Source organism: Terrapene carolina, unplaced genomic scaffold, assembly GCF_002925995.2.
Source record: "Terrapene carolina triunguis isolate 2854851 unplaced genomic scaffold, T_m_triunguis-2.0 Scaffold84, whole genome shotgun sequence".
Taxonomy (NCBI): Eukaryota; Metazoa; Chordata; order Testudines; family Emydidae; genus Terrapene; species Terrapene triunguis.
The window spans coordinates 37013125-37036862 of record NW_020664435.1 but is presented as its reverse complement, the minus strand read 5'-3'; the positions used below and the strand labels follow the sequence as shown (position 1 = coordinate 37036862).

Below are 23738 nucleotides of genomic sequence, written 5' to 3'. Positions count from 1 at the left end.
GGTAGACTTGCTCTCCATGACTCTGATCCAAAGTTCATTGAAGTCAGTGAAAAAGACCCTCATTGACAGCAGGTGGCTTTGAATCAGGCTCTAGCAGGAGAGGCCTATGTTCCTCTAGTAAAACTCTCACTCCAAATTAACTTCTTAGCATGCAGGTTTCTCTCTTTAGGTCTCCTTCCCTGTAGTACTCCTGACACTGCTTGGAGAAGGGCCTTTTTGCAACTTCTAAGAGCTCTCTTGCTCTGAAAGAGAGAAGTACTATGGAAAGGGAAATAAGAAATAAGATTGATAGCAATATGATAATTTGAAGACTGGACACAACATCAAAGGTTTCAGGGAGCCATCCGGTAGGCCACAATGAAATATGCATGCAAGCTAAACAAAAATTGTTGGCATATTCATTTTCTTTTTCTGCTTTGGTGACTGGATGTTGCCCCTTATTGACTGTTGCCTTGCCCGCTAATATTACTTGATCACAACACAAGCTGGTATTGCTCCAGGTCAGTATTAGTTAATGAATAACTCTTTATTTTTCCTACTGGTTTCAATGTGAATAGTGAGTTATGTACTCTAAAAATGCAAAACTATTAAAAAGTCACAGTCTGTTACTGTTTATTTCACAGAACTAAAGTTGAATGCATAAACGAAGGAAACATTTAAATTTTCCTTTCACACATTCATATCTGTGTGAGGAAAAAATTTACTGCATACATGATTTACAGTTTACAAGATATACAAAAATCAGATTATAAAATGATCATTTGGGAAGCTAAAGTTCCTGAAATATTTCACTCTTTAAACATTATAGAAAGAAACAGCTGATCTGCTAGAGCAATAGGGAGGACAGGTGCATTAGCAAAGTTATCGCATTGTATAGGCTGAGATCTCTCTTACAAGGCTAAGCTGTATTATGGAGAAAGAGTATCTAAGTGGCAGCGTTTCGTGAGGAGCGTCCTGAGAGTTGTCCATTGCTACTGCATCTTTTGAATATGCATAGCCTGTACCCTCCAACCAACACCTATACTGGTATGCAGGAAGGTGTTGCCATGGTCTCATCATCATTCTACCCAGACAAACTCCTTTTGTGGCCAGTAAGAGGTGCTGGTAGTGTCTGCCAGCCACATTGCTTGGGCTCCAGAGGCCTGCATCCTGATTATGGGTAGCTCCTGAGTGGGTGTGAGATGGAGGGGAACTGCATATTTAGCTCTGTATGCTGTCTGAGATTACAGGAACTGAAATTATGCCACACGGAGCATTTTTTTAAATGGGATGTATTCAAATACAGTGTCATCAGCTACCCAATGCCAAACCCTTGTAGTGAGGTTTCCAGGAATATGTGCATTATTAACAGAATGAGACAAGTGCTTGCTGAGCAGTTTGGAGAGACTGCATTGATGTGAAGCCCAACACTCATGAGGGTGATGCAGGCATGGTGAAGAAACAAATGCTTTGAAGGCTTATTCACATTGGCTTGTGTTTCATTTTCGTTCTTTTAAGTGTATCCATTTGTTCCATTTCATAATTAGTCTGCACTATATTTTTCATAAGAAATGCTCCTGTTAAAGTAGTTCTGGAATTGTATATAACTATAGAATGATTATGAAATGAAGTAATTGCTGCTGCTAGTACATAAAAAAAATATGCAGATGCCGAAAAAATGACTGCTACAGGATTTGCACAGGAGAAAATAGCTTTGTCTTAAACCTTCAGGTAACCCAGTTGCATTATTTTATTAAAACAAGGCCCATCTTTAATTTATCGCACTAGAGAATAGCATGTTCATTTTGCTCAATGTTGGCCACAAGATCCTTTGTGTCACTAGTTCCAGGAACTGCATCAGTATTAAAATACAGGTTGTTCTCAAAGCTGTCATTTGTTGCCAGGTGATTCTTTCTTTTCCTGTAGAAGAAATAGCCTGCAAGGCCAACTCCTGCTAGGATAAGGATCACCACAATAATTACAATCCCAGTTTTGTTGTGACTAGGTTCAGGAATCTTCTCCTCCTTTTTCACTGCTGTAAATGAATGCAAAGCAAATTACTAGAAACCACGCACTTGGCATCTGATTATAGAATGCAATCCTGTACTTAGAAATAGTACCATAGTTTATTTTTATGCATGAATGCTTTATCATCTCCAAATAATTAGTGACTGACAATGCAGAAGGCAAAATCAGAAAGCATATGAAACAGCACAATTTATAAAGCTTAACACAACATTCCAATCCAATTTTAGGGAAGAGTTCTGCATTTGGACATAAATGGGATGTTATGGATGTTTTATTATCGAGGAAATGCATTTGATGGCCATTAAGCATCTAAAAATATATGAGGTGATATTATAATATAAAATATGACAATCTGGCATAATATATACTAATGCTTTTATTTGGGCTTTTTCTTTATTTATTTGAAAGAAAGTAATCCTACCTTTCTTGTCTGGGGGCTTCTCAGTTGATTGCACTTCAACAGCTTTAAAACAGAAGAAAAACAGTTACTCAACATCTTTAAAAGTCTTCATTTATACACTGAAAATTGTACATTAACACATACTGGTATATACTGTAAAAATGACTGAACAGGGCCATGGACTTTCTGGTATTGAATAAATACAATATTTTTACCAGTAGCAACATATGATAAATTAATCTAATATAGTTACAAAATATGCAATGAACCTGAAATGGTTCTGCTGTGAGCTCCATAGTGACAGACCCCTGCACCAGTGCAGAGCTACAGTGAAGTCCATGGAGTGCTGCATACGCAGCAGTTCACTCCACAGAGCAGCTTGTAGGAATGTGGCCTACGAGCCTAATCCTGCGTATGATTATAACCGGGCACAGCAATTACTATGCTAAAGAAGTCACAGTAAGGACTAGGCCTGGCAGCAAATGTTTGCAGGATTGGGTCCTATATGACATCTTTGTATTAGTTGTAACACCCCAATATTTTTTGCTTATTTATCAAATGAAGTTCAACTGCATACACAGAATGGAAATATTTCCAGAGTTCTCAGTAATTTGGGTAGAAATTATGTAAACATGGGCAATGGAAAATATTCAGTTAAAGGAAGACTGCAGTTATAGATCTATGTTTTACAGCCCCTTTAAGAAAAAGCAGGTTTAAATTTAACATGCTGACATTAATTCTCTGAACTGTAAAATGAGGAATTATCACAGCCTTGCAAAATTCCACTTATTCACTCACCTGGGGCTATTATTTATTTTTGATAGGTAAATAAAATCTCATTTGTTTTTCTATTGTTAATCATCACGTTGAAGTACAGGTGATTAGATTTTGTGGATGGTCTGTTACATTTTTGTGACAATTTTGCAAGGCTGTTTATCTAATATAAAAAACATCTTTCATCAGCAGTCAGGAGAAAGTCAGATGATTGTGTACGCAGGAGCAGCTTTCTATAAAAGGGTAATGGGATTTCCCTCATTTCATATAGAGGAACTAGGCACATTTCAAATACTGAATGCATTTTGCAACAGTTAGAACAGAGCATGTTTACAAGAAACTTGCCATTACAATGCAGTGTGGGAGAAATGCTCCCTCCACATACTTGGCTCCTTTTGCACTTTTGGGAGGTAGGATTAGTCACAGCAAATCTCAAATGATTCAGTTGAACTTGTCTGGTTGAAAAATTGAATTGAACCGGAAATGTTGCAAAAATAGGCACTCTTATGAAATGTCCATTGCTTCCTGGTTGACCTGCATCAGAAGTACAGCAATTGTTCCTGGTATTTCTGATTCATGACAAAACCAGGTGCTGTGGAGATGTACCGAAATGATACAAAATAAGTTAATTCAAGAGTTTGACTTTTCAAAAAAAGGTTCCGTTTAAATAATGGGCAAATTTTCCAGGTAATGCTCATGTTACTTTAATTTGTGCAGCCATCCTTAATTAGAGCAATGGGTACCATCTTCACAAAGTAGGATGAAGAAAATAAATATTGACACCCAAGAGGTGGAAATGGTAAAGCACAAATCTTTCTAAGCACTACCAGTGACACTGGGGTACTGGAGTATATGAACATGAGCCCACAGGACAGGCTTGCTTCTGATTTGTTCCTGAGTTTGCACATTCCATTATTTCAAGGATTTTCTAAATTTTGTACACTTAGACCAATGCTATTTGCTTTTGCCTGATCAATTTTTCCTTTTCCAGTTTATTCATCTTCCCCTAACATGTTTCAGGAAAGAATATTCTTGCAATACAAAGAAGTGAAGTTAATGAATATTCATTTCATATAAGAAAGAGTGCCGAGTGCGTGCATGCGTGTGTGTATATGAGAGAGAAAAAAAAACCACAAAAATTAGCTTTAGGTTAAGATATAAGTATTTTTTCTTGAGGACAAAATTTTCAGGAATGGATCAAATTCTGTGTGCAAAAAATGCAATCCTAATAGCACCCATGCAATTGCACACATAATTATTGTAACTATATGGGCAATTTTGCAAGTGTAAGTACAAATTTCCTTATTTGCATGCATGCATTTTTGGAAACAGAGGTTGGCCATCCATTTTTTGAATGCACCTACTTTTTGACAGCGTGACCCTTTCTTTCATACTATGTATGTTTGTATTCTGTATTGTGTATAAACACACAAAGGATATCTATCACAAATGTACTCTACGCAGCACATATCTATTAAGAGTATGCATACTATAAACATTACTAATGAAACAAATCCATAAACACAATACATTAAACTCATCACTTACTTTTTGGTTTTTTACAAACATATCCTTTGTAGGAAGAGCAATAAATATTATTCCAGTACCCAGAGTTTGCATACATTTCAACACAGTGCTCATTTTGTTGACTTGAGGGTTCTCCGACATTCCAATTGACAAAATCCACTGCAGTGCTGTCTAGCCACAACCACTGTCCTAGTGTTAATTAGAAATACACTGAATATTAAACAGCTTAATGGTCATTCACTTTTTGACAACAAGAATAAAAAATTCAAGGGCACTTCAGAGAATTTCACATTTCTATAGTTTTTGAAAAATGCCCCCCCCCCAAAAGAAGTATGTGTATTAGAGAGGTGTGAAGGTCTCAAAGCCTCAACCGGTCACGACTTTCATAGATTACCTGAGAAAAGCAGGCTCAGGGAAGGTATCCCTCACAACATCCTCTGTTTTATTATTTTGTTTGGTTATTCTTCCAGTGGTGGATCACTGATGGAAATAAATCATTTAGCTTCTCTGAAATGTCCTTATCTTCTGTGATTTACAAGTTATTTATTTTTATGACTATTTACTCATCAAAATCCCACATAACCTTTCTAATTTCCATTTTTCATTTTACTTGCCACAGTTTATGTTTCCTCCTATTGGCTTCAGAAGGGCTGGATTTCCATTTTCTGACAGATTATCTGTTTACTTGAATAAACCTCTTAAACTTTGTTATTTAGCCATACTGGGACTTTTTGTTTGTTTGCCTTGCTGTTTCTTTTTTGTTACAGACATGCCTCTTTCATTGCCCTTAAATAATGTTTAAACAACTTCCATGCTGAGTCTACAGATTTCCTTACTGTTGAATTTAAGGTTTTATAACCAGCTTCCTCATTTCTTTGAAATCCCCCGCTTGGCGTCACTGTGCTAGATTTTGGTACATTTATTTCCCTGAATATGATAAATTTAATTATAGTCACTATTTAGTGGAACAACTATCGTTAGTTCTTGAATCAGCTCCTGTGTGTTTCTTAAGACTAAAGTAAGAATAGCCTCCTTCTTTGTGCTCTAGAATGAAGTGTTTTAAGAAGCAATCAATCATTTAAGATGTCAGGCAATTACTTCTCTAAACCTTTTCTTTTCATGACTGACCAGTTTACAACCTATTATTCCTTTTTATTACACTCTGATCTCCCGCCTTATACTGGCTTTTCAAAATGAAATTAATGTTTATATATTAAAGTTAAGAAAGGTCAAAACCAGAACAAAATGTATTGATCAACCTCAAACACTGGGGGGGGGGATTTTGTTTTACAGGAAATTTCTACTTTTTTTGTTTTCATTCAGTTTAGGAAAAGAAAAAAAAGAAAAAATTACCAAATTTCCCGCACAGTGGAAAATCTGGCTCTTACCCAGGTCTAGTTATATGTCTTCCATTGCCAAGAACTCTATGTTGATCTTCTATTTTTGCATTTATACCTCTTACATTAGTATTTTTTATTTTTCTCGGGGTATCCGTTTTTTCCCTTAGCTCCTTAGTATGATGCCTGTTACTTTTCTGGAATTTATCTCTATGAGCTCATTCTTTCCCTCCACCAATTAGGCTGTATTTCTTGCCCTATCCTTTGCTGGATAAAGAAATGCTTTTCAGTTACAGACATCCCTAGAAAATATCTTTGTCTGAGTTGAGTGCTCTTCAGATTTCAGATGCCCCCTACTTCACTCTTAAAACAATCCCCACAAAAATTCATCAGTTTTCTGCGCCAGCAGTCCAGTGCTCTCCTTTGTGTCAGGTGGAGCCGATCCATTCTATATAGGCTTTCACTTCCTCAGAGTGTTCTCCAGTGTCTAATACATTTAAACATCTCCTGGTTACACCATCTTCTCACCTGCACAGTGAGACTCTGACATTTCTCCTATCCAGCTGGCCCTGCTCATGGAACTGCAAGTATTTCAGAGAAAGCCCCTCAAAGGTCCTCGACTTAGGCCTCTTTCCTAGTCATCTAAATTTAGCTTCCAGGATTTGTATTATCCACTGCTCTTGATCACTGGTACCAACGTGTACCATGACTTTGGGGTCCCACGCAGCACTCAGAAGAGGGTCTGTCTAGATGCCTCATGAAATTCGCCAACTTTGAGTCTGTTAGGCAAATACCCGACAATCCTCACACACTCAGCTAGAGTATCAATGCTTCTAATGAGAGAAGATTTAGTCACTGCAGCCATGTCTAACTATTGTAACCCCTTCTGCCTTCCAGGGGTAATCTCTTTAGCATCTAAGGAATGATAGGCCTCCTCTACCTTCTTTGGAAAATAGGTCACAAGCAAAAGAGTTTGTTGCTCCAGTGATGTTGGTTTCCTCCTATCATGAGACCGGCTCCATCAACTGGAAGATCAAGACAGCCAGTTGTAGGTAAGCCTGTTATCTCTATAAATAATTTAATCTCTTAATGCTCCTCCGATTCAGAAACTCTGGCCCCAAGATGCTGCATTTGTGCTCCGAGAGTCACGAGCTGCTTGAACCAGATGCATCCTCACCCCACTTGGCCACAAGAATCATGTTTTAGACTTTCTGAAGTAAAAAGGGTAGGAGCCGTCCTGATGGATCTGCTTCTGGTCTTCGACTGCCATAGTTAAACTGGAGTTTTGACTCTGGGCGGGTACTAGATTGAGCTACTTTTTAATTTAAAGATAAAGTTAGAGGCCAACTTTTAGCCATACATTCATTTAATGGATTCTTTTTATATTAGTTGATTAACAACTAAGGCAACCTACTTGCACCACTGCTTAACTCTCAGAGCCCAAAGAGCCTTATGTTCACTCTCTCAGTTCCTGGTTCTGTCCAGAGCCTCTCCACCTCACCCCACCCCACCCCTTGTTCGAGAAAGGACTCTTGCTACTTATTTCTTCATTTATATCTTACCAGTTACAGTGACTTTGCCCTCCAATCCACTTTATTACAATCAACTGACTGGTCATACCTATGACCTTCATTCCTACAACAGTAGGTAAAATATATAAAACGTCTCCTTTCCTGCTTTATCTCTTTATGTCTTACACCAATGTGCAATATGAAATATTTGACACTCAGTGTATCTTTATGACAAATATTCATCTGGGAATAAGTATTACAAGAAAAAATTTACCGTCCACATTTCTGTACATTCCCGTCCAAAAAGTCGATGATTTTTCTTCAAGTGGCTCTAGGTTGTGCGCCAGAAAGTTGGCTTCAGCTGAATCTTCTACTGAAACCAAAGAGGCACCTACAGAGCATCAGGAAACAATCATTTTGGAGATGAGTTTACAATGGAATATATTCCCCCCGTTGAGAGTGCCTTTTCTTGTCTTTTCAAGTGTTATGACAGTTTTAAATCAATTATCATGTGGGCCCATATTTTGCCATTGATTTTTGTGCCCAACTCCCAGTGAAAACAATGGGAATCATGTGTAAATGTTCCCTTCCCACCCCAGCACCTACACTGGTTACTTTCATCATACTGGTATGTATGCACTGTTTTACTTTAGAAGATATTTGCCAATTACATTTTTGATACTATAAATTTTGCTAATGATTCAGCTTAATTTCTTCACTGTTGCTCATTATCATCAGATACATCATGACTAGAAAGGTAATTTCACCTAAAATCTACAAATTTCTGAAAGCCCTGTATTGTTGTGGGGTAAATAGAAAAGGGGAGAGGAGCATCCATCACAAGAAACGTTACCACTGGGCCAGTCAGGGGCCTATCACTCTGCTGCCTGGTCCCCAGGCCTTCTTGTGGTCCAAAGTTGGGAAAGCTGTTCCTTTTTCCCCTCCCTCAAAGATACCCGGTGTTAGACGACTGCCAATTGCAAAAATCTCCAATGGCCTGGACACTAGATGGGGAGGGCTCTGAGTTACTATAAAGAATTATTTTGCAGGTATCTGCCTGGTGGGTCTTGCCCACATAAACAGGGTCTAACTGATCACTGTATTTGGGGTTGGGAAGGAATTTTCACCCGGGTCAGATTGGCAGACACCCTGAAGGATTTTCGCCTTCCTCTGCAGCATAAGGCAGGGGTCACGGGTCACTTACAGGTTTAAACTAGTGTAAATGGTGAATTCTCTGTAACTTGAAGTCTTTAAACCATGATTTGAGGACTTCAGTAACTCAGCCAGAGGTTAGGGGTCTATTACAGGAGGGAGTTGGTAAAGTTCTGTGGCCTACAATGTACAGGTCAGACTAGATGATCATGATGGTCCCTTCTGACCTTAAAGTCTATGAGTCCAAGGGCTGGTCTACACTACGGGGCGGGGGGTGAGGGAGGGGAGATCGATCGTGTCTTCACTGCGGTGTATCGAGGGGAGACACTCTCCCATCGATTGCCCTTGTGCTTCTCGTTGAGGTGGAGTACCGGAGTCGACGCTAGAGCGATCGGCAGTCGATTTATTGTATCTATACTAGACACCTACCCCTTGGTAGGTTGATGGGTGTGAGGGAGAGCTGAAGTGAAAGGTTTCCTGGAAGAATTTTTGTAAGATTTTGGCTGCTTAGCAAGAATTCTCACAAGGTTTTTTTCTGGTCTCACGAGGCATTTGCAAGAACTTGGCTGGCAGATACTACTTGTGCATATTATGGTGGTTGGTACATACAGATATTTTAGTGGTTTTGTGAACAAATCTTACTCCCACATCATTTCCTGTATAATTATGTGCAGTATTCCTCGCTCTCAATCTCATTATACCTGTGAAAGTATAAAATATTTATTTTTAAAAAGTTCCTGGTTGTTTCTACAGATTATGTGAAATTTGTAAGAGCACGTGAATCATCTGTGGCGTGGATTTACAATGAATATTCCTTTGGCCTTGCACTGGAAATTAGGGACAGTAAAGGAAAAGCACTGCAGCACAGACACAAAAGTGTGGAAAGCCAATAATAGCAGGATTAAGATTGCCAAAATCTGAAGATTTTGGAATACATGCACTGCTACACACATATTTCTCAAACTCATAGCAGCTGGCAATAGAACAGCTGCTCAGTAATTCTTAGTGTTTCTTTTGTGGGATTCAGGTGCTTTCTGGTGTTAGATACATGGTTTTAAAATAGATTAAAAACCTGCACCATTTTCTAGTATCTGGAAAAACTTGTGCTGTAAGTTCACAAAGATGATTTGACTAGAAATTCCCAGTAAAGTTTGCAGTAGGTTGTGAGACTGACATTGCTTGGATGAATTTTGTGACAGTGTTTGGATGAATTTTGCCCACAAGATTTACAAAGTTAATCTAATATTTGACTGCAAAACTGATAATGTATATCAATTCTGTAGCCTCAAAACAATATACACTTTATCCTGTATATGATATAAACTAGCACGTTTATAATTTTATTAATTTTTTTCTGAACTTCTATATAAAACTCATCTGAGTCACAGCCTTTGTTAAAAGAACGAGGAGTACTCGTGGCACCTTAGAGACTAACAAATTTATTTGGGCATAAGCTTTCATGGGCTAAAACCCACTTCATCGGATGCATGCAGTGGAAAATACAGTAGGAAGATATATATACACACACACACACACACACACAGAGAACATGAAAAAATGGGTGTTGCCATATCAACTATAATGAGACTAATCAATTAAGGTGGGCTATTATCAGCAATTCATATATCTTTATATTTGGGGATACAGCATTTGCATTGTTCCTCCATACCCCCTCTGTGCTCCACATTCTTGGCCACTCACTAACCAATTAGTATCCTGCTAATTATCTACCTGTAACTCCAGACTTTATACTACAGCTATTAACTCTCCATGTTGTACTGATAGAGCCAAGGAATTCCTACACTGTGTTCAATAGTATTCCAGGAAAGATAATCAGCAGCATAATGATGTAAGGACTGGAATGTTTTAAATGTTGATAAAGTGCATTTTCCGTAGCCAATTCTCTTTTAGTTTGTGGCTGGGACCCAGAAATCAGCTGTGTAGCAATGGCTGTGGATAGTATGTGATATGATGTGATGGTGCCTCAATTAACTATTTTCGATTTTGCTGTCTTGGAGAGGTTTATCCAGGTAATATATAATTGTAGAAATAAGATGAACTAATATATAATCATAGAAAATAAAAGCACTTTATACTACTATTGATTTAGGGCCCAATTCTGCCCTCACATAGGTGCAATTATAATTGAGGCCAAATCCCACTATAGGTGGGGAATTAACAGGATACCAATTGGGCAGTGAGTGATTATAAATATAGGAAGCCCAGAGGGTGAGGAGTGACAGTGTGAATTTTGTATCCCAAATATAAAAATACATGAATCTTTAGTCTTCTATACTGCAGTCATTATTATAGGCAGACTCAGGAAACACTTTCACAAATGCAGAAGAGGAAACGGACTTTGAAAAGTTTAGGTATATCACACAAATGATTAAATCACATCATTTTGAGGCTAGACATTTTTGTACTTTTGACAGCCCTCTACCAATCAGCAGCAAGTGTCTGTAGCCTTTGCAGATTGGCTTCCCAGAAAGGGGGGGGGGGAAATCAGTGATGTGGAGTCTTGGTATATTCTACTGTAATTGTTTAATTTATACATAGACCAGTCCTTGAACATAGGTGGACAAACAGCAGGCAGGAAATCCCTTTTTTCAGGAATATCAGCCCAACACTAGTGCCTGGTTCCCAAGTAGCAACTCTGCCTCAAGAACTGACTCCAGTCAGAGACCAGAGACCAAGGCAGAGAACAAATTCTCCTGCTGTCTGCACAGCTCCTTCTAGACAAAAACGTGCATAACCAAACTAACAACATATAGTATATTGTCCCAAGATTTAACATTTGCTCTCATGTTAAGAAAAAGAACTTGGAAGACTGTGTGTATGTAGGCCACCTGGTGACACCTGTCGTAACCATAAAAATATGCTACAACCAGAGTTGTGCATTTGGGAGGTATTTCTGTTTTCGAAGGGACACTAGGAAGTAGTTTTTGGCAAAAACTTGTTTTAATAAAAAAAATTGTACAAATCATGATATAAACAGGATGCTATGATTAAAAAAACACAAAACAAAAACAAAGAATGAATGTAACCATTCCTTTGTAATTTTAGAAATTCAAATACAACAGCTGTTTTAACTAGTACATAAGAATCAGACACTGAAACTGACTGTACATAAAGATTCACTTCCCCAGACAAGTAAGCAATGGTCCCAATTTACCAGAGTATTATCCCAGACAGGCTTCTGTAATTCTATTCATTCAATGGCATATAAGTATTTTAGTGGCAAATCAGGCCCACAGTATAAATGATGTAAAAAAATGAGATTTGAAAAAAAACAGAGATTTTATTATTAATGCACACAAGGAATTTGTCTTTAAATTATGCTAATACGTAGCACTTTCATAGCCACTGATACATTCATAGTGATGTATAAAAAAAATAATAGATTTGTGTGCATCTTACCTCTAATTTGAAAGGACACTTACCTAATCGAAGACATTCTAAGGAGGCCTGTGCCCAGTTTCTCGTAGATGAAGACTCAATGAAGTAGCAGTGACCACGGAAAGGGATCCATGATCTGTGTTCTGACTCAGGGCACTTTCCGGGGAGCTGGGGAGGATCCGTGGGGGCTTTAACTGTTTAAATTAATAAAACATAAACTGTAATTAATAAAACATTTTAAATGAACAGGTTTCTCTCACACACTTTTACCATGACTAGCACATACTAATCTGACACCAGGAAACTCTCATAACAGCTGTTTAATCATAATATAATCTTTGAAAATCTGTATTCCTTGTTATTATATCATAGTGGGAAAATCTCAGACTGGTGAATGATTAGTGTTACAGCTGCATTTTATGCTCTAAGCACCTAATTCAGCAAAGCCCTTAAGCACATGCTTATCTTTAAGCACGTTCATATGTCCATCCCTATTGAGCAAACACCTAAACTGCCTTAAGAAGATGCTTAAGTCCCATGTTAAGTGCTTTGCTGAATTAGGGCCTAAATTTGGTAAAATCAGGCCATAAACCAATACAACTCTTGAAACAAGGGAGCAGCTCAGTTGACATCAATGGCTGAGTTTAAGGTGCAGATGAAGACAGCACAGTATAGGGCCAAAATTATTAACTTAAAAACTGCAATAAATAGAAAATGTTTAAAATCTCACACAAGTAGGAGAATATATATTGTGTAGCCTAAATATCAGGAATGCATTTATGTTTTAAAACCCAGTATTCTGGGTCAAGAAAATCTGTTCTTATTTTACTTATCTACTAAGACCTGAATTCAGGATTTTCCTGCTTTCCCTGGCAATAGCTATTATCATTTCAATCATCATCGAGCCATGAGAGAAAATAATCTTTTTAGGCAGTTGCAATGCTAGTAATTTATGAAGATGAAAACACAAAATCCTTCAAGGTTTGGCAGGTAAGTAAAATGGAAATGGATTTTCAAATATTTTTTTTTAAAATATAATGATGTTGCACTGCGATGATGAACAGGATTGTGAATAGATTTTAACATCTTTTTAAATAAAATGTTTATGTTCACCTTTAATGAGAATTTATTTCAGATGGGTTTAGCCTGTCACTTCCATTAAAGACTAACTAACTAAAACATTGGAGAGACCAGGTGGGTGAGGTAAAAGCTTTTATTGGACCAACTTCTGTTGGTGAGAGAAACAAGCTTTTGAGACCAACAGAAGTTGTTGGTCCAATAAAATACTACCTCAGCCACCTTGTCTCTCTAATATCCTGGGACCGACATGGCTACAGCAACACTGCTCAATTAAAATGTAACTATTTAAAAATACACTGGTGGTTGTTCTTAATCTAGCCAAAGAAAGATGATCTTCAACATGTGGAAAGTGTGTTTAATTAGGTATCAATTATTCCATATTTAAAATGCACTACTCTATAACACTGAAAATAAGTCAAATGGCTTCAATATTAAATGCCTACACTCTTCTGCCCACAAGATCTGAGGAAACAGAAGATTATTTTACAGGAAAAACAGGTTTTTTTCTTTGGATAACTCAAAAATTAATAAAGTCCCAGACTCCAGCAGATGATTTTACTGTGTGTTTTATACTAAATAGACTTTCAGTAATGAACCAAAGCTCCTTCCCTCAAGTACACACTGGAAGAGACTTAACATTCAACTTTTGTGCCTTGCTTAACTATCAAACTCTTTTTTTTCTTGCTTTTATCTAGTGTTCTGTACATCTTGTGAATAATTCTCTTAACTAGAGTTCTATTTTTACTAGGGCTGTCAAGCGCTTAAAAAAAATAATTGCTATTAATCACACTGTTAAACAATAATAGAATACCATTTATTTAAATATTTGTGGATGTTTTCTATATTTTCAAATAAATTGATTTCAATGAGAACACAGATTACAAAGTGTACAATGCTCACTTTATATTTATTTTTGATTACAAGTATTTCCACTGTGAAAAACACAAAAGAAATAGTATTTTTCAATTCACCTCATAGAAGTACTGTTGTGCAATCTCTTTATCATGAAAGTTGAACTTACAAATGTAGAATTATGGACAAAAAAATTGCATTCAAAAATAAAACAATGTAACATTTTAGACCTTGCAAGTCCACTCAGTCCTACTTCTTGTTCAGCCAATTACTCAAACAAACCAGTTTGTTTACATTTGCAGGAGATAATGCTGCACGCTTCTTGTTTACAACGTCACCTGAAAATGAGAACAGGCGTTCTCATGGCACTGTTGTAGCCAGCATCACCAGATATTTATGTGTCAGCTGCGCTAAAGATTCACATGTCCATTCATGCTTCAATCACTATTCCAGGGGACATGCGTCCATGCTGATGACAGGTCTGCTTAATAACAATCCAAAGCAGGGTGGACCGATGCATGTTCATTTTCATTATATGAGTCAGATGCCACCGTCAGAAGGTTGATTTTCTTTTTTGGTGGTTCAGGTTCTGTAGTTTCCGCACCGGAATGTTGCTCTTTTAAGTCTTCTGAAAGCATGCTCCACACCCCGTTCCTCTCAGATTTTGGAAGGCATTTCAGATTCTTAAACCTTGGGTCGAGTACTGTAGCTCAATGGTTCTCAACCAGGGGGTCCGGGGCCCACTATGGGGCCTCAAGCAGGTTTCAGGGGGGCCTCCAAGCAGGGCCAGCATTAGACTTGCTGGGGCCCAGGGCAGAAAGCCAAAGCCCCACGACATGGAGCTAAAGCCCAGGTTCCTGAGCCCTGCCACCTGGGGCTGAAGCTGAAGCCTGAGCAATGTAGCTTTGTGGGGGCCGCTGAGGCATGGGGCCCCAGGCAATTGCACTGCTTCCTACCCCCTAATGCCAGCCCTGGCTTTTATATGCAGAAAATCAGTTATTGTGGCACAGGTGGGCCGTGGAGTTTTTAGAACATGTTGGGGGGGCCTCAGAAAGAAAAAGGTTGAGAACCTCTGCTGTAGCTATCCTTAGAAATCTCACATTGGTACCTTCTTTGCGTTTTGTGAAATCTGCAGCGAAAGTGTTCTTAAAACGAACAACATGTGCTGGGTCATCATCCGAGACTGCTACAACATGGAATATATGCCAGTGTGAGTAAAACAGAGCAGGGGACATACAGTTGGAAAAGATGGGGATCGATATGAAAATCCAGAGGTGGATAAAGAACTGGTTAAAGGCGAGACTGCAGCGGGTCGTACTGAAAGGTGAACTGTCAGGTTGGAGGGAGGTTACCAGTGGAGTTCCTCAAGGTTCGGTTTTGGGTCCGGAGTAATAGTAATAGGATGAAATTTAATAGTGAGAAGTGTAAGGTTATGCATTTAGGGATGACTAACAAGAATTTTAGTTATAAGCTGGGGACGTATCAGTTGGAAGTAACGGAAGAGGAGAAGGACCTCGGAGTCCTGGTTGATCGCAGGATGACTATGAGTCGGCAATGTGACGTGGCCGTGAAAAAAGCTAATGCGGTCTTGGGATGCATTAGGCGAGGTATTTCTAGTAGGGATAAGGAGGTGCTGGTTCCGTTATACAAGGCACTGGTGAGACCTCATTTGGAGTAGTGCAGTTCTGGTCTCCCATGTTTAAAAAGGATGAACTCAAACTGGAACGGGTACAGAGAAGGGCCACTAGGATGATCCGAGGAATGGAAAACCTGTCGTATGAAAGGAGACTCGAGGAGCTCGGTTTGTTTACCTTAACCAAAAGAAGGCTGAGGGGGGATATGATTGCTCTCTTTAAATATATCAGAGGGATAAATACCAGGGAGGGAGAGGAATTATTTCAGCTCAGTACTAATGTGGACACGAGAACAAATGGATATAAACTGGCCGTCGGGAAGTTTAGGCTTGAAATTAGACGAAAGTTTCTAACCATCAGAGGGGTGAAGTTCTGGAACAGCCTTCCGAGGGAAACAGTGGGGGCGAAAGACCTCTCTGGCTTTAAGATTAAGCTTGATAAGTTTATGGAGGGGATGGTTTGATGGGATAACGTGATTTTAGTCAATAGGTCAATAACGTGCCATCGCTGGTAATTAGTAACAATGGTCAATGATGGGATATTAAAAGTTACTACAGAGAACTTTTTCTGGAGGGTCTGGCTGGAGAATCTTGCCCGCATGCTCGGGGTTCAGCTGATCGCCATATTTGGGGTCGGGAAGGAATTTTCCTCCAGGGTAGATTGGCAGAGGCCCTGGAGGTTTTTCACTTTCCTCCGCAGCATGGGGCAGGGGTCGCTTGCTGGAGGATTCTCTGCGACTTGAAGTCTTTAAATCATGATTTGGGGACTTCAACAGCTGAGTCAAGGGAGAGAATTATTTCAGGAGTGGGTGGGTCAGCTTTTGTGGCCTGCATCATGCGGGAGGTCAGACTAGATGATCATAATGGTCCTTTCTGACCTTAAAGTCTATGAGTCTATAATTCCTCCCCTCCCCTCCTCCCCCCCCCCAAGGAGTTCAGTCACAAATCTAATTAATGCATTACTTTTTTAATGAGCGTCATCAGCATGGAAGCATGTCCTCTGGAATGGTGGCCAAAGCATGAAGGGGCACCCGAATGTTTAGCATATCTGGCACGTAAATACCTTGCAATGCCAGCTACAAAAGTGCCATACAAATGCCTGTTCTCACTTTCTGGTGACATTGTAAATAAGAAGAGGGCAGGATTATCTCAGAGATTGGCTGAACAAGAAGTAGGACTGAGTGGACTTGTAGGCTCTGAAGTTTTACATTGTTTTGTTTTTGAGTGCAGTTACGTACAAAAAAAAATCTATATTTGTAAGTTGCACTTTCATGACAAAGAGATTGCACTACAGTACTTGTACGAGGTGAACTGAAAAATACTATTTCATTTGTTTATCATTTTTACAGTGCAAATATTTGTAATAAAAAATAAGTACACTTTGATTTCAATTACAACACAGAATATATATATGAAAAAGTAGAAAAATATCCAAAATATTTAATACATTTCAATTGGTATTCTATTGTTTAACAGTGTGATTAAATCTGCGATTAACCGCAATTAATTTTTTGAATCAATTAATTTTGAGGTAATTGCGTGAGTTAACTGTGATTAATCAACAGTCCTAATTTTTACACGTAGTTTGTGTACACCACTGCCCTCTGTTGGATATATCTGACATTCAAATGTTTGTCTCATTTTCTAGTCGGTGGCTAGCCTAACACATGCTAATACAGTTGACAGCTAATGAAGATACTTGTGTAACTCAAGAGGTAGAAAGTCCTGTGTTTTTGGAGCTGTGTTTCTGTGTTCAAACTTTTCAGTTTCTGTATTGCTTCTGCCACGACTAGTATTTCAAGCTGTCTCTGTGCTGCCTCTGCAATGCTTTCTTCTATCGTTCTATGCTACCATCTGTTAAACATTCAAAATCCCCTCCATGTGCTGTAAGACCAAGAAGACATGGTCTCTAACTCAAGCAGCATACAATTTACTGTGGTGGTCAGCACCTTGACATTCACTATTTGAAAGGAATTACTTACCAATAGTTTTCTCTTTTTTACAAGGTATTTCCTATGCACACAGCAGGACACAGAATAATGTACTGCTTTACTAACTATTTTGTTTTTACACTAATGAACTGGGTTGATGGGTTTGGATTTATGAGCTATGACTGTTCTCAGTGAGCTTTTTTTAGTAGCTAAGCAAATAGGAATAACCACTGGCTTCCATTCCCGCTGGCCTGGTGCCCACTCACCATCTTTCCCCTAACTCAGTTCCAAACTCAGTCCCTTCCACTCACTTGTCTTTCTCCAGTTATTTGTTAGTTACTGAATATCAAAGTGTACAGTCATTTACTATATATTTGTACAGTCCCTAGCACAATGCAATATAAATAAATAATCATTGTTATTACCATTGTTACATTCAATTGCTTACCATCTGACCATTTACAGATAGAGTAGTAGTTTTCATCACAGGATGCCGTCTTCCAAGATCCTTCAAGGTCCAGATAAACACAGCCTATTTTCTGTTTCGGCTCACCTTTGGCCCACTTAGTATACTTCACCTTCCAGTTATCAATCCATTCATAATGTCCATCAGTCTAAAAACAAAATAAATTAATAGAAACAATGAATCAGACATCAATAATTGCTTCACTGTCAGTTTTGTGAAAGGAATTCTTTCACTGTCCTAACCTCTGTCATCTCTGGCATGATATGAAACAGAAAAATACCAAGACTCAGTCCCTTGCCAGTAGATAGATATTTACAGTCTGTCCATCGTCCTTTGTCAGAGGTTGTCATTCAAAAGTATAGAACAAAAGTAGATGGCTCAAATTTTTGATTCATGCTGTGGCATATGAAGTTCGCAAATTAATCCACCATCACTCCATCCTCCAGTTAGCTCGTGCCCAAGTTTTGTTTTGAAGAAGTCGTACATGACATTGTTCACTCTGGTGTTTCCTTAATTTGTCTGATCAATGGGTGCAGAAAGCAGAAGTAGGGACTGTGCCAACTGTTTGCAATAGTTGTTCATTTTAATCTTTGTAAAGTGCCCAGATACCAGAATGAGGAACACAATATAAATAAATTAAATTGGATAGCCCACCAGCTATTCAGCTTCTCAGCAGCACAGATGTCCTGAGATTAATAATAAAGTTAGTTTCAAATAAATTCAGATGTTATTTAGAGAAATACTTTTGGATAAAAATAAATAATTTTCATCGCACACCTAAAGAAGTTAGGATATTTTCCCAAGGGGAATCATGACAGTATGTCCATATGAAGAAAGCCATAGTGAGATGACCTGAAGTAAAAACTTGCCTGGAAAAACATAGAGCATAATGCCAGAAAGAATAAGACCAGAGAATGTGTGATTTAATCTAATTAATACTGATTAATTATTAATGATTCAAAGTTTAAGCACATTCCCTGCCTTTAAACAATGACACTATATACAAGTAGTTAGGGCAGTATGTAATCAAAGGAGATCAAAAATGAATTAAGATAAGGACTGTGAGAGCTGTATTATCACAAAAAGTAGAAAGATGTTCTTACCAGATTGCTGTTCAGACCAATCCATACAGGCTCCCCATACTTTAACATTCGTAGCCACAGAAATGAGTGGCTGTAGGGATCGAAGATGCTGGCAAGGTCAGAGGACTCATGTATGCATTTTCGCCTTGCATCTTCCCATTTCATTTTGGAATGAACGAACATATAACTACTGTTACCATAACGGATAAAGTTGGCTGGGACTGCTGTTGATGAATGGGAGAACTTGGAGTCTATAGGAAGAAGAAAAAAAAGGAATGTAAAGTCGTTTCAGTTTTTAAAAAGTGGTTAGGGCCACATTGTGGCTGGCTCTGCATGTGATTGCAAGGCATGGATAAAAAGAGACCCCTCTATCTCCTGACTTCTGGTCTTGGTTAAAGCTCTGTAAACACACTAAAGAAAGTGAGGATTCACAGATGTCAAATGAGGGCAGAGTTTACATTGTCATTGACAGTATCTAACAGTGTTGATGATGGCACAATGGCTAGCATAGAATCCAAATTATGCTCTCTCAACTGTGCTAGTTCAGCAGAGCTAAAGTCAAGTAACAAAAAGCTAAGGAACTATGACCCTGAATACATCCAGGGATTAAGAGTTTGTCCACACAGAAGTTGCATCGGTTTAATTTACATTGGTCTAGGTTTGGTCTACATACAAAGTTCCGCAAGTTTTTGGTTTAATAAAAGATGTGATTTTAAACTGATTTAGCTAAACTGGTGCAACCTTGTATGTGAACACTTTTAAATCAATTTACATCTGGCTTATATTGGTTTATCTTGTGTTGGTAAATGTATGGGTGGATATAGGCAGTGATCATATACAGGGGTCTGCACTGGTTTAACTAAATTAGCTTTTTGAACAGCTCAGAGTTGAACTTCTCTATGTAGAAAAGCCTTTAAAAGCTGGGTTAGTTTGTAGACCAAGATTTTGATGGTCATATTTTTAAACAGTACTTTTTCTAACCATAGCCACTGAAGTGAAGGATAGTGGTGACATAATGCAAGTGGAAATCCAGCATTTAATCCTCAAGCAAATCAAAAAATCTTGCATGAGATTTCTGAAAAATGCACCTTTGTTAATTTGGCATACATAGCCTTTGTTGTTGCCACAGCTTTCATCAACCCATTTCCCTGCCTCCTTAACAGGACTATTTCTCATAAAGACGCAGTCAGCCTAGGGGAAAAAAGGATACACAAATCAGTTAATAAATAAATCAGAAGCAAGTGAGAAAACCTCCTCCCCCTTTTACATCTGTAGACATGAATATAATTAAATTTCATTCCTGCGTCATTTTAAGATTCAGTAACGCTGGCATTATGCTGGTGACTTCTATGTGCTTTTGTTCCCTGTGTACTGCCCTTATTTCTTTACTTGCCTGTGATTTTTCCCTAGTCAATCTTGTGAAACAATTGTGGGGGGCTGAGAGAAGGGGGAAGTGCAGAAATTCTATTCTCTTCCCATTCCCATGTTGTATAATATGGAGGGCATCCCACGGGAAAGTTCAGAGGGAGGTCTTGGGTCAAGTTGGTCATGGAAGGAAAAAGTGGCTTGATCCCTCTACACGGATACTGCTGTCTGTTCCAAAGAAATCCTGGACAGGTAAGGAGCAATGCACTTCTCTGAATTTTTTTCTCCCTCTTTCAAATTCATAGTTGCAGCTGTGCAAAATATTGACTGCAAAACTAGAAACACTTAGGTTAGGGTTGCCAGGCATCTGGTTTTCGACCAGAATGCCAGTCGAAAAGGGATCCTGGTGGCTCCGGTCAGCACTGCTGACCGGGCTGCTAAATGTCCAGTTGGCGGTGCAGTAGGGCTAAGGCAGGCTGCCTGCCTGCCCTGGCTCTGTGCAACTCCCAGAAGTGGCCGGCATGTCCGGTTCCTAGGCGCAGGGGCGGCCACAGGGGCTCCACGCACTGCCCCCACCCTGAGTGTCAGCTCCACAGCTCCCAATGGCCAGGAACCATGGCTTATGGGAGCTGTGGGGGCAGCGCCTGTGGGCATAGGTAGCATGCAGAGCCCCTTGGCCCCTCTGCCTAGGAGCCAGAAGGATATGCTGCTGCTTCCCAGGAGCCGCCTGAGGTAAGCACTGCCCGGAGCCCACACCCTGAACTCCCTGCCTCAGCCCTGAGCCCCTTACCACACCCTAAGTCACTCCCAGATCCTGCATCCTGCACCCCCTCCCATCCCCAACCCCCTGCCCCAGCCCAGAGCCCTGTCCTGCACCCCTCATTTACTGGAGCCCACACCCCTAGTCGGAGCCCTCGCTCCCTCCTGTACCCCAACCCCCTGCCCCAGCCTGGTGAAAGTGAGTGAAGGTGGGGGAGAGCGAGCGACAAGGGCGGGAATGGAGTGAGTGGGGGGCAGAGCCTTGGGGCGGGGCAGGGCAGGGGTGTTCAGTTTTGTGCAATTCGAAAGTTGGCAACCCTAATTTAGGCCCTAATTTTCAAGAATGTCCACTGATGAGAGTGAGATGTCTGACTTGAGATGGCATTTCCATTTCCCTGACTTCCAAATCCACAGAGCTTCTGTGAGCCTATGTTTTACATCTGCAAACATTTTTAAAAAGTTGAGCATGGCATTTTCTGCACTCTGTAGCTGTGTCAGAGAAATGTTCACGTTCCGATGCTTACCCCCGGCAAACGGAATCTTCTGAGACTCCCCCACCATGTGGTTTCGCATATGAACTTCTCAATTTCTCAATGAAACCTTTCACACCTAGCCACTCTTAAGACAGGACTTTATAAAAACACGACGCTTTTCAGAAAAGAAAAAATATTTTTTCCTCCATAGTGACATATTTTAAAAATGCCTTGTCTGATAAACTTCAGAGTTTCTCCAATACTTCTCCATCTGTTCAGGATAACACATGAGAAATTTCTGATATCAAGGTGCTATTTTCAGGAAGTTGGAGAGGGGCATAGGGTATCAAAATCAAGGTTATATTGAAATTGCATTACAACTTCAAAGCCTGATCCTGCCCCTACTGCAGTCCGTGGCAGGATCAACTCCTTATCCAAGGAGTTACTTATTGTAACTCCACCACACAGTACAAAATAATCTTGCATTAGCAGAGAGATGAACTTGATGGATGGAATATGTCTTTTTTTAGAATGCTGAGAAAATATAAGAAGTGATTTTTTCTGAAAAGTCAAATGGTTATTTACAGAAGCTAGGGTAACACATGCCTCTCCCCCACAGCAGCAGCATCTCAACCCATCTGGAGGAGAGAGAGAAGATGTTGTTGTGTAAGTGGCCCTGCAACCTGTACTCCAGTAGGAGCCCAAAGCCCCAAAAGGGAGAAGGCCAGCTAGGGAAGACCACTGTCAGAATGATAAAAGCGATGCACTAATTCAGTTTTTATCCCCACAGCAAACACCACAAGGCAGGGGTGCCATGGAGACGTGCACAAGTTAAAGCTGCTCTTCTTTCCTGAAACTTGGTTCAACCAGGGGTGACTCCTCCTTGCGACATAGCAGTCCAGGCCCTTTATTAAGATAGCTCAGCAGCTTAATCCTGCTGGAAATCCTTCACAACACACCCTATTTGTGCAGCTCTTACTGGGTGTCCTGTAATATATTGCTCATACTTCACTTGCTGCTCATTTATTTGGATTCCTACTGTACAGCTGTAATAATGGTTTTTTTAAGCTGAGCCAATATAAAAACTTATGACAAGCACCATAAACAATAGAGCGAGGCTTCTACTAAATATAATTGATCAAAGATTTAAACGCATTTTGCACTTGTGAAAGCCCTGAATCCTGCAGTATCACAGCTCTAGCCTCAGCAAATGTCTTCACTAAGTCAGAAATAAACTGAGCAGTAACTATGGTACAGTTATTTAACAACAATTTGTAACTGATGTTCACCTGGCTATCATATGAATATAATGCCACTTGTCCAGATGGGAAACCTTTGCCCCAATTTGTAAAGTAGACTCCACTTCCATCTGTCCAAAGGTACTTGAGTTCATGGTTTATATCATTTAATCCAATCCAAGTATCAACCACAGAATCCTTTAAATGGAAGGTGAGAAAGGCTGAAAGAAAGAAGAAAAACATTTTACATGAAGAGTAGTAGAACACAGCTTTTTCTCATCAGAGAAGTTGCTGATGTGGCCAGAACTGGGCCAGGCAAGGTCCAAAAAATGCTTGTAGTATTGAATCTTATAAACCTTCTAATCGGATAGTTTGCAAACTTAGATGAATGTCTTGTGGAGAAAGTGAAAGAAATGGATATTATTTCAACATTAACGTAAAAGAAGCAGAAAAACAACTAAAAAGAACAAGATGGGAAGATTTTTATTTTGGACAAAATTGGAAAGGCACTTTGGGGAGGGTAAGTTGTTAGTTTGGTGAGCAAGGAATCAGACATACAATTTTTGTATTTGTTCAAGATATCACAGATGTATGTCTGACTCTCCAAGTACAGTAATAGTCTCAACAGCAGATTAGTAAAGCTGCCCCTCTGAGGTTCCTAGGTCTTATTCCATCAAGTGCTCTATAGCCTATGACTAGGACTTTGAACTCTGCTTTGAGGCAAATGGGAAGGCAGCAGAGTTTATGAAGAA

General features: G+C 39.4%; 1 protein-coding gene across 1 annotated transcript in view; it reads right to left on the bottom strand.

The window, feature by feature from the left end:
• Positions 1–587: 587 nt before the first annotated feature.
• The window catches only part of LOC112102189 (macrophage mannose receptor 1-like), an 80798-nt gene continuing 57647 nt past the window's right edge, over positions 588–23738 (bottom strand). Inside the window, exons 22-30 of the mRNA XM_026649475.1 lie at positions 23038–23207; positions 20240–20342; positions 19173–19402; positions 18052–18217; positions 12152–12301; positions 7831–7947; positions 4730–4897; positions 2429–2470; positions 588–2014 (exon numbers count right to left, since the gene is read on the bottom strand). Of these exons, the coding sequence (XP_026505260.1) occupies positions 1764–2014; positions 2429–2470; positions 4730–4897; positions 7831–7947; positions 12152–12301; positions 18052–18217; positions 19173–19402; positions 20240–20342; positions 23038–23207 (1397 nt within the window). The 3' untranslated portion in view covers positions 588–1763. The remainder of the gene's footprint in view (positions 2015–2428; positions 2471–4729; positions 4898–7830; positions 7948–12151; positions 12302–18051; positions 18218–19172; positions 19403–20239; positions 20343–23037; positions 23208–23738) is intronic.